This window comes from Athene noctua, chromosome Z (genome assembly GCF_965140245.1).
Source record: "Athene noctua chromosome Z, bAthNoc1.hap1.1, whole genome shotgun sequence".
Classification (NCBI taxonomy): domain Eukaryota; kingdom Metazoa; phylum Chordata; class Aves; order Strigiformes; family Strigidae; genus Athene; species Athene noctua.
Window position 1 is genome coordinate 26,246,237 of NC_134077.1, and position 12,353 is coordinate 26,258,589.

At 38.8% G+C, this 12,353-nt stretch overlaps 1 protein-coding gene across 9 annotated transcripts in view; it reads left to right on the forward strand.

Moving 5' to 3' along the window:
- The window catches only part of HOMER1 (homer scaffold protein 1), a 145,562-nt gene that overhangs the window by 89,727 nt on the left and 43,482 nt on the right, over positions 1–12,353 (forward strand). For 4 of the 9 annotated variants that reach the window (XR_012635533.1, XR_012635534.1, XR_012635535.1 and 1 more), the window contains exon 9: positions 7,549–9,823. The exons of 3 other annotated variants lie outside the window; for them this stretch is intronic. Coding sequence is in view for 2 of the 6 variants with exons in the window: in XM_074932109.1 (XP_074788210.1) it covers positions 4,270–4,458 (189 nt within the window). In the remaining 4 variants the exon portion in view is untranslated. Of the gene's footprint in view, positions 1–4,269; positions 5,308–7,548; positions 10,436–12,353 lie in introns of those variants that run through there. 2 more of the 9 variants (XM_074932110.1, XM_074932109.1) reach the window with 2 other exon arrangements.

Here is a 12,353-nt window from a genome sequence, read left to right on the forward strand (position 1 = left end):
ATTCCAAAAATTGTTACTGGCTTTAGGCTAAAAATTGAAGTTTTCAGCTGAAAAGGCACCTACCTGAGAGGCTCAAAAGAGATACTGTAATGAAGGTTGAAAATTGTTTTAGCAGTAGCATATGCAATAATTTCAGTGTAAGGTCATATGAAAAGTAATAGTGAGCCAGGAATTAGCTATCCTTAACAAGCAGAATTCTGAGAGACTAGTAAGAGAGGAAAGATTAGGAAATGCTACATTTTTATTAAAATTTGACCTTATAAAGTCAGTAGCTTCCTTTTGGTATATTTATATCTTTAGTAACCAAATGGATATATTGCGTATGTATGTCCATACGTCACATTGTAGGCAGTTTCTTGAAATACTTCTATATGCTTCTGTTCAAGTAAATTTAAAACTCATTTAGGATCAGAGTTAAAAGTTGCCTTTCTTAAGCTTAAAGGTTATTACTGACTTGATGCAGCCCATCTAAAAGACCTTGAGTCTTTGGTGTGCTATAATCATGCTGCTTTGATTATACTGGCCTTCTCTGAGCCACTTCACCCTACATCTGTGACGTCAGTGAAATGGTGTTTTCTTCTGTCGCTCCAGACTAACCATCTCACATCTGTTCACTTAGTTGACTCACCGTCTGTTTTCAGGGTGATTGTCTCCAGGGTCCGTATCTGTTCGTCTCACTCTTTTTTTGTCTGCTTTGTTTTTTCCCCTCTTGTGCTTGCAAATGGATTATGTAACTCTAAAATATTTTGGAATATAGCCTGTATGAAAAAATGGCATACAAAGATATTACTATTTCAAGGTATATTGCGTTTCTGACCCGTTTATATCAGGGAATGAATTAGAAATCCATCATTGGCAAATTCCAGTGAAGAGCAATATGTTTTCACTGCGAAGGGTAAGTATGGGGGCCCTTGATACTTAATAATTTCATTAGCAATGTAGAGAAGACCTATCAATGAGTCATGATCAGTGTGACTCTCAGAATAAGTCAGGATATCTTTATTACTATGGCCGATTCCTAAATTTAGCTGTTGTGTATGGTTCGAATATTTTATTTGGATCCTTGCACTGAATTCCACAAAAGATTATTACAGTGCAACCATCAAACACAACTTGCTAATAATTTATTTTCTAAAATAAAACAATGTATGAGAATGATTGTGTCCACTATGAGAAGAGCTTGGAAAAAAAAAGTGTAAAATACGTTTTGCAAAGGGCCTGAATGTATCAGAAGAGTCAGTTTATTGTAAGATGAGATAAACTGCAAATAAAGTGAAATAACACAACTAGGGGATTATATTACATTGCATGGACACCTCTCCACTTCTTCCAATCAAGAAGCAACAGGTTTGAGGTAGACTAATTTGTAATAGAAAACTGGACATGAGCTGGACATGAACATGTAATGCAATATTATTGCAAAAATCATTAATACTAATCTAGGGTATATATGTGTAATGATTAAATGTTAAATTTTGGAAGAAGCATTTTCCAAAAATTAAAAGGAAGAGCTCCTGGCATATTTCAGTTAGTTCTAGTTCCCATATGTCATTAAATATGTTAAGCATGAGTCAGGGAAAATAAAACAGGAGGGAGTATGGGAGAAAGTGAATCTGAGGAAATGTTTGGGAAGCTAAATGTGTATGGACTAGGAAATATATGTCAAGAATGGAATATAAATAAAATGCAAGCTGGAAGTTTAAACAAAAGAAGGGAGCTCTTCTGATTTGAAGAGATACAGGGCAAGGACTAGCAAGAGAGGGAGTTAGCCTTTTGCTGTATATGGAGGGAAGCTCCTACATCTAGCATAAAGCTGTTGGTTTTACCTGGGTGCTTCCACCCTATCAGCTCACAGTGGAACAATTACTCAGTTTAAGAGCACCTGAGGAGGGCCTGAAAGATGATCTTCAGTGTTAGGTACAGGCCAATAGGATGCTCTTCAAGCTCAGATAACATGAAGTAAAACCATATATGTATCCATGGATTTGTTCCAAAGTGGTCCCTTTCATCACTGGCTTGCCTGCTTACAGAAATTAATTATCTCTGGGGTAAGAACTGTGGCAAGGAGACTTCCTAGAGCACACACATTTGTTGAGTAGAAGAGAATCAGTGACAGGAGAAGCAGAACACATGAGCAAACACGGAAAAACAGCAATCGGTTTTATATGAGCTAAAGAAACGACTGTATCATTTCTGCAGAGCTGGGAGTACCTTGAATTTTCCTCTTTGTCCTATACTGCAGTCACTTGGCCTCAAAGGGTCTTGAACCCATCAGTCACTACACCAGGTTGTACTTGTCAGTACTCAGTGTGGAAGGCAGGAGTAGGCTCAGTGAAGGAGAGCTTTCAGAGGATATGACAGTTAGCTTGTTTGTTTAAAGCAGCGGTGGGGTAGCTAATCACTACATAAGCATGTATGTATTTTAATTGTTTCTACAAATACTCATTTCAGTTAACTTCCTTTCGTACTTTGGCAACTATATTGTTCAGTGTTAAACAGATTCAGCTAATTCTTCTCTTGGTCCTGGCAGCAAGGGGTAATTCCTATTCTCAGCTGTGCTGTTCGAGACCAGTGCCAAAACTCCATAATTTTTAACTTGCCCATTTACAAACAAGAAGTAAGGGAGGTATTCCAGTTTGGCTTGGACATAACCCTTGGCTGCCCGACCAGCCACAAGTATGAGGAGGTCAGATTCCTGAGGCCCTGCCTTCTCCACCTGCACCGCTGCCAGAGGTCCCAGAGCTCTCCGCTGCTGCAGAGGCTGGGAGCTGCATCTGAGCACTGGCCACATCACCCCATCCCTCCTCTGGCCAGGGATGCAGTGGCTCATTGATGCTGCTGTCAGGCCCCTCATGGGCAGAAAGGCGTCTTGGGCCATGGACTTTGACACAAGGCTACCGTTTTATACCTGTTGCTCTTGACTGCCCAAATACACATTCTGTATGGGTCAGGTTGTTTCTTATGGTTAGCTGAGAACTCTCCAATGTAAACCTGAATATATTGGTTAGCTTTGAGAGAGACAGAAGAATCGTAACAAAAACAGTGGGAGAGTGGGAGGGCAGAAGGAGGAGTCACTCCTGCTGGCAGCTGTGACTGCTGCCAAATCTCCCTCCCTTATGACTGTGTGAAACTAGTTGTTGAAAAAACTCAGAGCAGGCCCATTGAAGCTTTGTGACATAAAGCCCCAGTAAAGGGAAATGGTGTTGAAAAAATTTTAATGTATGTAAATACAAATTCACTATGCGCGTTTCCAGAGAATAGTTGTACAGGGTGTACTAAATACACTGTCCCTGTTCTGCCTTAGAAAGTGTTTTTCATAACTGTAATTATGAAATTTAGCATGAGACATGCAATGAATGAGACAAGTAACAATATGGTATTCCAGACCCACGTGACTTTGGTAGAAGAGAGGGTCCCCAGTCTGCACAAAGCCAAGCAGCTGTGATATGACCTCCCTCCCCTGTCAAGCACAAGCCAGAGCTGTGAGGGGTTCGAGCAGGCTGGCGTCAGGGTTCTTCTCTTCCTTGTGAGTGAGAGCTGAGCTTGTACAGGGTCAGATTCCGTTAGCTGTGAGTAACATGCCGTCACTTCGTCTTTCCACCTGCTGGATGGCAGCGGCTCGTCCGTACAGTGCTGGTGACGCATGGCTGCGCTACTGTGGGGCTTGCGGGTGGGTGATCTGGGGCACTGTGCAGCGAGACAAGGCATTCAGCTTGCACTTGCTGGTTTAAATTTGTTACCATCAATGTCACCTTGACATCAATCTTGCCAGTTTATGTTTCTGTCTTAATTTTCAGGATGAAAAAAACTATTATGTGGGACAGGAGTAAGGTAGTACTCCTCCATCCATAAAACAGTATTCTGGACGGGTTTCTGTATGAGGCCACTTAAGGGGGATTATGTCTTTGAGCAATTCATGTATTCTAAATCAGGGAATACTTAAGTTCAAGTAAACCTTTGAGAAGCTGTCTTCAGTAGGTGGCACATTTCTGAATGCTAGAACTTACTGAACAAGTATATCCCATTGATTGTTCACTGGCCAAAAGTTTCTGTCCTTCAGGTGAATTACTGAAAAAAAATAGCGGAAGTGGTAGTACATGTGCAATCATAATAACAGTTTGCATTTGGACTTTGGCTTAATGAAACTGTAAAGGGTCACAAATTGTATTTATAATGAGTTGACAAAAATAGCACACAAATACCAGCAGAAGGTTAGACTGCTTTCTGTTTGCAGACAACACATTAACATGTTATGTATTTTCTCTGAAGGAAGTAGAAATTCGAAACAAAGACCTGGAAGGCCAGCTGTCTGATCTAGAGCAACGTCTGGAGAAAAGTCAGAATGAGCAAGAAGCTTTTCGCAATAACTTGAAGACACTTTTAGAAATTCTTGATGGAAAAATATTTGAACTAACAGAATTACGAGATAACTTGGCCAAGCTAATAGAATGCAGCTAAAGAAAATGGGATTTCAGTGCCAATCAGTTTAAAGATGCACTGTCTCTCTTCATAGGACTGTGTTGGGCTCTGCATCAAAGTTGCACAAAATTAGAAAACGCTCCTCTGAGAGGGCTTGTTTTAAATTTGAGTCATATTTCCCATGTAAAATATAGAACTCAGCTTGTAGCTAATTGAAGAAAAAAACAACAAACAAAAAAACTTGAATTACAAATTACCTCCTTGTACATTGGCCACAGATAACTTGGAAGATATTAACAGTAATTGAATGCAATCCTTTTCTAATTATCAGTGATGGAAGAATTAGCAGTGTCCCAGGTCACATCCCCTTTTTGTGATAGACACAGTATAGGTTATCTGCTGTTTTATTTATTTAAGATATTTAATTGCTGTGTTTTGTGCAAGAAGTTAGTGATGACAGCCCTGTGTTTTGTTGTTCTTAATAATTTCTCAGGATACTTTGCACTGTGGAGAAGCAGTGCCATTACCAATTTATGCTTGCCAGGAGTGAGAGAGAGTTGCATCTTTAATTGAAACAAAGTTACGATAACTGCTTGTATAAAGTTCTTCCTTTTGGGGTTTTTGGGTTGGTTGGTTGGTTTTTGGTTTTTTATATATATATATACATATATATATATACTGGAAGATACCGTATTTCTTTATGGAGCTTACTCTGGTGTTCTACAATATTGTCCAATGTAAGTTTTACTTTTTCATATGAATTCCATGTAATTACAGTGAGATACTATCTTCCACTTAATTATATTTTGAAGCCAACCAATGATGGAAGGTGAGTCCCCCGGGAAAAAAAAAAAGGCAAAAAGTCCCTGAGAATTTTAAATGTAAAATTTGAAATGCACAGATAACAAAGAATAGCCAGTCATTTGTTTTCTGGCCTTGGTACATATATTGAATATGTATGTTCAATTAACTGTTAACCTGTCCTGCAGGAGACTTTTTCAGAATGTCAGATGAATTTCAGGTTTTCTGAATAATGGCTTATGGGGAGCACTGTTTTATTACAGATTGCATTAAGGGCATAGAGCTATTGTAAGGGATTACTTGTATACTGAACTTGTCCAGCCAAGAAAGCTGTTTCTAGAAGTTTTGTTGTCATAGCAAATTGAAATGGAGACATGTTTACTCTTTTATGGGTCTTCATATCACATCTTTATTGAAACTACACCAGGCAATATTCTGAACTGTTAACTAAACGTTTAAAAACAGGAAATTGAATTCAATTATCCTCAGTGAGCAGGTTTTAAAGTTGTTTTGATGTAATTTTAACAGACTTTTGGCAAACACACATTTCTTTATATAATAGATTTATTTAAAAAAAACCTCTTTGAAAGGTAAGCCAAGTGTCATGTGTCTTGCATCAAAGAACATTCTTGCCATAAATTGCTTGTAATGCTGAAGAGGGCTTTTTTAAAATGTATGAATGAGTGTCAGACTAAAGAGTCGAAAGATGCACGGACCTTTGTTTGCTCCCCAAATTAGTTTGAATGTTAAACATGAAATCTAGCTGCTTATTAAATTTGTACAACACAATTTTCTCCACTTAGAGACTGCTATTCAAAACTAGAAAGGATAAGTTTGTTTTCATGTGTGTACTGTGTGTATATACCATATAATACACACAGGTTCTCATTTATATTAGAAATACATGCTTTATTTCTAAAATACCGGGTTTTTATTTACCAGTGATTTATCAGGTCTCCCCTGACTAGTCAGGAAAATGGTTTAGGTCAAATTCTAAACCGTCATGTATTATACAGTATGTAATGTACACAATGTTTACGTTTTCTCCATATTTTTAGGTATTTTCTCACTTATTTTATTTATTAAAGGGGGGGGGGGGGAGCTTGGTTCAGTGTGCTACTGGTTGAAAACTTTGTGGTGAACTACATGTTTTTCTTTCGGTGGATTTTAGATGGTGGTGTATATATCTTCATCAGGTCCAGATGAGCAGATACAACTAATTTTTAATTTACCTGGGGATGTTTGGGCCTGATTCTCCTGTCGCTTGAATTGCTGTAAGCCAGATCTGTCCTTGATGTGATGTCAGCAACATTCAGTTGGCATAACAGCTGTAGAAGTACAAGGAGAATCTGGCCTGTTAATGCTCAGTGGACATAATAAGGATGAAGAAAGAATAAAACCACAGAAAGTTGATGATGGAATAAATGTAATATTATTTTTAATGATATTATTATTATTATTGACATTTTTAAAGATATTATGTCATTTACATGTGGGAAAATAGTGGACAGAAATATTTCCACTTAAATTTTGTGAATATGTGTGGTACATGAGTATTTCTATGTATACGTACACACACATATGTATATACAGAACATGGAAGAATTTAGATGTGCACATTTTTAATATTTTCTTATTGAAATTAAATTTAAAATTGGAAATTGATATTTGATAATTTCTTTTCTCATAGACTAGATATGCTTCATTTCTTTTTTAAAAATAATTACTGAGGGCTGCACCTTTGAATTCCCAAATAGTTGCCAAACATAAATATGGGATAAGGTGGACATACGTGCACATATAAATAAAATCTTATTGCTAAGACTATTTTTAACATTTATGTACAGTAGGTAAGTGTTTAAAAGTTGTGACCTGAAGTTCATACTTAGGTGGCTATTACCTGCTGCAGCCTCTCCACTTTTGTTTTAAGATAAGTTTGCCTGTTTGAAACATTACTTTCCCAGAGGCAGGTATTATACATTGTAACTATCTTTGCTGAAACTATGGGAATATGTATGTCAAAAAACAGTGTTGAGTACCATAGCCTGAAAACATGAACTTGCGCTGGAGAGGAGAGCAGTCATAACTCTTATAACTTGTTATATGGCAACTACAGTCTTGGGAAAAAAAAAAAAAAAAAAAAAAAGCAAAAAGAACTACCAAACACCTAACAGAAACACCCAACAAAAAAAAAAAAATCAAAAATACAGTTTTTTATTTTGAAATACACTTGCTGTTCTCTGGAGAATGTACTTTTCCTCTTTATTTTTTTCTTAAATCTTTTTCAAGTATGTTCAAGTAATAGCAGCAGCTACCTTAATCTTTCAGGTGCTACTGGATTTTGCATTAGCGTGTTATGTTGTGAAATCCTGACCTTGGCATAAAAGATTTTTGTAAGTATATCCCCGTCTGGATAGTTAGTTTTTGGAGTGTCTTGTTCATAATCCATATGCCTCAATGGTCCAGAAATTGCATTTTTCTATGTGGACAAAGTAAAACATGTGAATTAATCTCTCTGTTACAGACTGGGAATTCCTTTTCCTGGCCAATATGTCCAGGAAAGAGGAGAACAAAATGAACTGATAATGCAGAAATGCTGTTATAAGGTCTCTAAGAAAATACATTTTCAGGTAAAATATGAATAAATAAAGGGCTAAACCAGATGTAACGCAAATAAGTATCGTTTAATGCTATCAGTGGCATTCCCAGGTTAATTCCTTTAAAGAAAACCCTGCAAGTATGAACAGTGCATCAATTAAAGATTAATATTTTGGGATGTGTCTTTTCAGTTGTCAGTTGTGAAAGGTTTCTGATTTCTGCTAATTTTTCTACCAGTTAGGGATTAACTTCAGATTTACCTTCAATAAGAGGCTAAACCTCAATTCATTCTATCATCTTTTATATTCTGTACTGAAGTGGCTACTGAAAAGCGCTCTGTGAACACCGCATTCAAAAGTCAAAAGCAAAACCATTTTTCAGAAATACCGCATGGAGAGAGGAATGGAAAACTGTTGCAGACCTCAGTTCTCTGCAGACCTGTGGATTTCAGTAAAAGCTCTGAATTTGGCTGATTGCAGAAATCATGGATCTTGAGGCCAAAGATAAATATGACTAGAGATTAGGTCTGGATGTCAAAAGACAGTTTAAAAAAAGGACCATCAAGAAACTCCATCCAAATGCACGTAGTTCAGTCTCAGTAACTGGACATGCCAGTTAAGTGGACAGCTCTACACTGATTTTTGTTCAGGAAATGGACCTGACTCTGCAAAGCGATGTTCAAATTGTCTTGTTTACATTTTCTTAGTAATGCTGCATATGTGCACTACCTCTGAATGGTGCTAAGCAGAGAACATATCATGGAATAACAGATATTTTTTTAAATCTGTATTTTTGCTTAGTGGCATTAGTTCCTTGTTTTACTCCATTTAGTTTGGACAAGTAGGATTAATTTTCCCTCTTATGTTAAATGTTTGGGAACAGTGAACAGAGTTTTGTGTTAGATCCTGGAAGTCAGTTCAGCTCATGTCCACTCTTCTGACTGTGCAATGCAGCCAGAAAGCAGATGCAACTGTTTGTATCACAATACCTCTAGATACTATAGATAGAAGTGGGTTTTACACCATATGGGGTCTCATAGCTTGCCCACCACAACCTCTCAGGGACCTGTAGGTGCCAGTACTGCCTCTGCACTGCTGGCAGCTCATCCTAGGACCAAAGAAAAACAAGCGTAATTTATACGCACTTTGTCGCTCATTGATGGGTCTTGCACAAGTAAAGCTGAGCTGCAACAATACATCTGGCAGTTTGTGTCATTCTCAGATACAAGTATGGGAAGGAGGAGTAACTATCAAAGATGGTTTACATTTGGGAGGGAGTGGCAGGGGAAATCCAGAGTTGTCAGAAAGATTCCCTTACATGGACCTGGTAGCTGTAAAATAGACAAGAACGGTTTGCATTGCAGAGGACAGACACCTGCACTGTGCAGTAGCAACAAATTGTTAGAAAGGATCTTGCTTTCCTTAGGCATTCACATCATGCTAATACTGAGCACACCTTGCTTTCCCCAAAACTCTGCTTTGATTCCTATAGGCTTCTCAAGGTCAGCATTAGGTGTGTGTTTGAATGTGGCCAAAGTCCTAACAGTCTGCAAACCTCGTGCCCTTTCAGTCTTTTATCTTTACAACTGTAGAGGTTTGGTGGTGTTACTAGTCATCAGCAGTGGTTGACAACACTCTCTTACTTTTTCCTGCCATCACCTGTGGTGTCTGTGTAACAAAGTTCTGAGCTGGGTTTTGGGGTTTTTCTTTAACTTTGAAGTAGTTTCTGATCTTGTCCATCCCTGCTCTGGGGATTCTCATCTGCTCTTACCTGAGTCTCATCTCACTGCATGGATCCAGCAGTATGTCAGCTACTTTTGCTTCAGCTAGATTGAGAACAGCAACCTAGAAGTTTTCTTGGAAGAGAGTTTGCATTTTTGTGACTGGTAGTTCTTGAAGAGGAAGAATTTTTCCCCAGTAGATCAAGAAGGAGACAGAGCCCAGGACCTTCACAAACTATACACGTATCCAGCTGCTAAGGGGAGAGGAAGAGCTACACTGACAAGGTATGTTTAAGTATAATCTGTGTGTATGGATTTCCCCTTTTGAGTTAAACATGGTTATGCAGATATTTGCAAGCTTAAGATTTTCAGAGAGGAAACAAGACCTTTTAAATTCTCTGAGTCTGGATTGTGTTTTATTAAATGACGACAGGAAATTTCTCTAAACAAAACAAAAGAGATGGGAAGCAAAAGGATCTTGCACTTCCCTGCAAGAGAGACATCACAGCCCTTACCTCTGGATGGAAATGTAAAAATTAAATCTGCTTTCTCTGCATCTGAATATACTGTTATTTTTATAATCCCAGCAGTGTTTCTCAAAAATCTGCAGCAATGGGAATGAGAAATCTATCAGTGAAAGGCACCGCTCTCTTCAACTTTCACTTACTGAGAGGAGCCAGGCTACTAATGTGTAGTTGAGCACCTTGGGTAGTATCTAGTGTGAGCACCCTGCACCAAGCCCCTATTGCTCAGCCTCACTGCTACACCCTGCTAGCTGTGTGGGAGCTGGCTCAAATGTGGCTTCACTCACTGTCTCAGGAGCAACCCCAGAGGGTCATTGGTCATTGTCCTTTGTTCAGGAGCTGCTGGTTTGAACTGTAGCCCCATCATTACCAGTCAAGCCGTTTTGCTCCAGAATATTCTGCATATTTGGAGATTTGCTTGCAGGGGGAGTAAATAGAGGGTACATTTCATTCTGCAGAGCTTAAAAAAGCAGAGTAATGTGCTGGTTTGATGTAGGCATCATTTCCCCACCTCTTCAAAAGAAAATGAAATTATGAAGGCTTTATGTGGGGTGGTTATTATTAGCATTTGAACCTACAAGTCAGAACTTTTCTATCTTGTATTTCTTGTATTTTTCCTTTTTTCTGTCTTATGTTCTTTTCTCCTGTGTAACACGGAGCAGCCAAGCACGTTTACAATAAATGTAAGAAAGTCCTAAACTGCTTATGGAATGAGGTACATAAATACCCAGTGTCCTGCTCACCAGGCAGGCACATAAACAACCAAAAAAAACACCCCAAAAATCCACCACATAAAAGAGACCTGTAGATATGGGGTACTCTGAGTTGTGTATGAACATCTCTTAGCCTCAGCAAAGAAGACAGACAGACAGCCAAAGCCAAGAGGCCATGAGGAACATCAGGGAGGTTCTCAAGCATTACGGAAGTATGCCATGAGGAAGTGCTTTGAATCAAAGTTGGCTAAAACAGAGAGCAATGCAAGTATTTTCAGAAAGCAGGAGTTTGTATGCTCTTTATTGATGATGACTGCATTGCAGAAATAGAAAATTCCTGTAAGGCATGTGTAACTCCTCAAGTCAAAATACAGTAACGTGTCAGGCTGCTTTCAGAAGCTGAGCTGATTTGCCTGCTAAAACAAAGGGATCATATACCTGGCAACAAAAATGCCTGTCAAGTCAGAGGGCTTCTGTCATCATCTAGGATAGGAGGCAGATCTTTTGGAAAGGCATTAAAGCAGCATATGGAAACTTCCCTGAGAGAAACAGTACACAGATGAGAGTACATTTCTGTGCAACAGCTGCAACATGCCTGAGTCAGAATGGGAAATCTAGCTATGAGACTGGCAGGACAGGCAGGTAGCAAACAGTGCTGTAGGTTCAAAGGTTTTTAAGGAAATTTTGACGGTTTGGCCAAATTGCAGTGGTGAAGCTGTAACAAAGACGTATGTATCTAAAAATCCAGAAGGAATTAAGGCCTCACAGACTGCAGTGGAAGTCAGTCCCATGGCTATACTAGGGACTCGTGGTATGTCCAAACATGCAATCATGTTTGTAACTCTGGCAGAGAAGAGGGTTTACTTAGGGAATAAAAGCAGACAAGACTAACCAGCCATTGAGGCTGGTTTTACAGCTCTAGAGTAACTACTAGGTGGCTGTGGACTTTGCCGTGACATTTTAAGTCTCTCTTTTCGGCATGCTGTACCAGAAGAGAGAGCTGCTACTTGAGGAAGCTGTAAACTGACCTCCATGACCCCCATAAGCATAGCTCTATGTCTTTATTGGATAAAAACTGGGGTGTAGCTACTGGGAAAATAGCTGGTGACAGTGGTGTGTCAAGGGATTGGACTGTCATCGGCTGGAAGGTCTTAACAGAAGAAGTTACAGTGAAGACATTCTAATAGTATTTCAGTACATTATAATTTTTTTTAAAGGAACTTGCTGTTGCAATGAAATGGTGGGCTAATGGACTATATCTTAGTGTCCTCTTGGGAAAAAGCTAGGCTCACTGAGTGAGCTCCAAAGGGAGCAGAAGCTAAATTTACGTTCGCTTAACCAAGATGGTACCAATGCTACTAAATGACTTCTTACTCAGAAGCATCTCTGAAACCTTGAGTATCCAGGAATACTTTAGACCTGTTGGGTAACTGATGCAGGTTTATCCCAGGTGGTTGATCATTCAGTCTTGACAGATGCTGGTTGGAACACAGAGTTTCTGTTCAAAGTTTCTTACTGCAAACTGAGATTAAAATCTGAAGACTTGAAGATTTTTTTTCTGTGAAATGTTGAAATTGA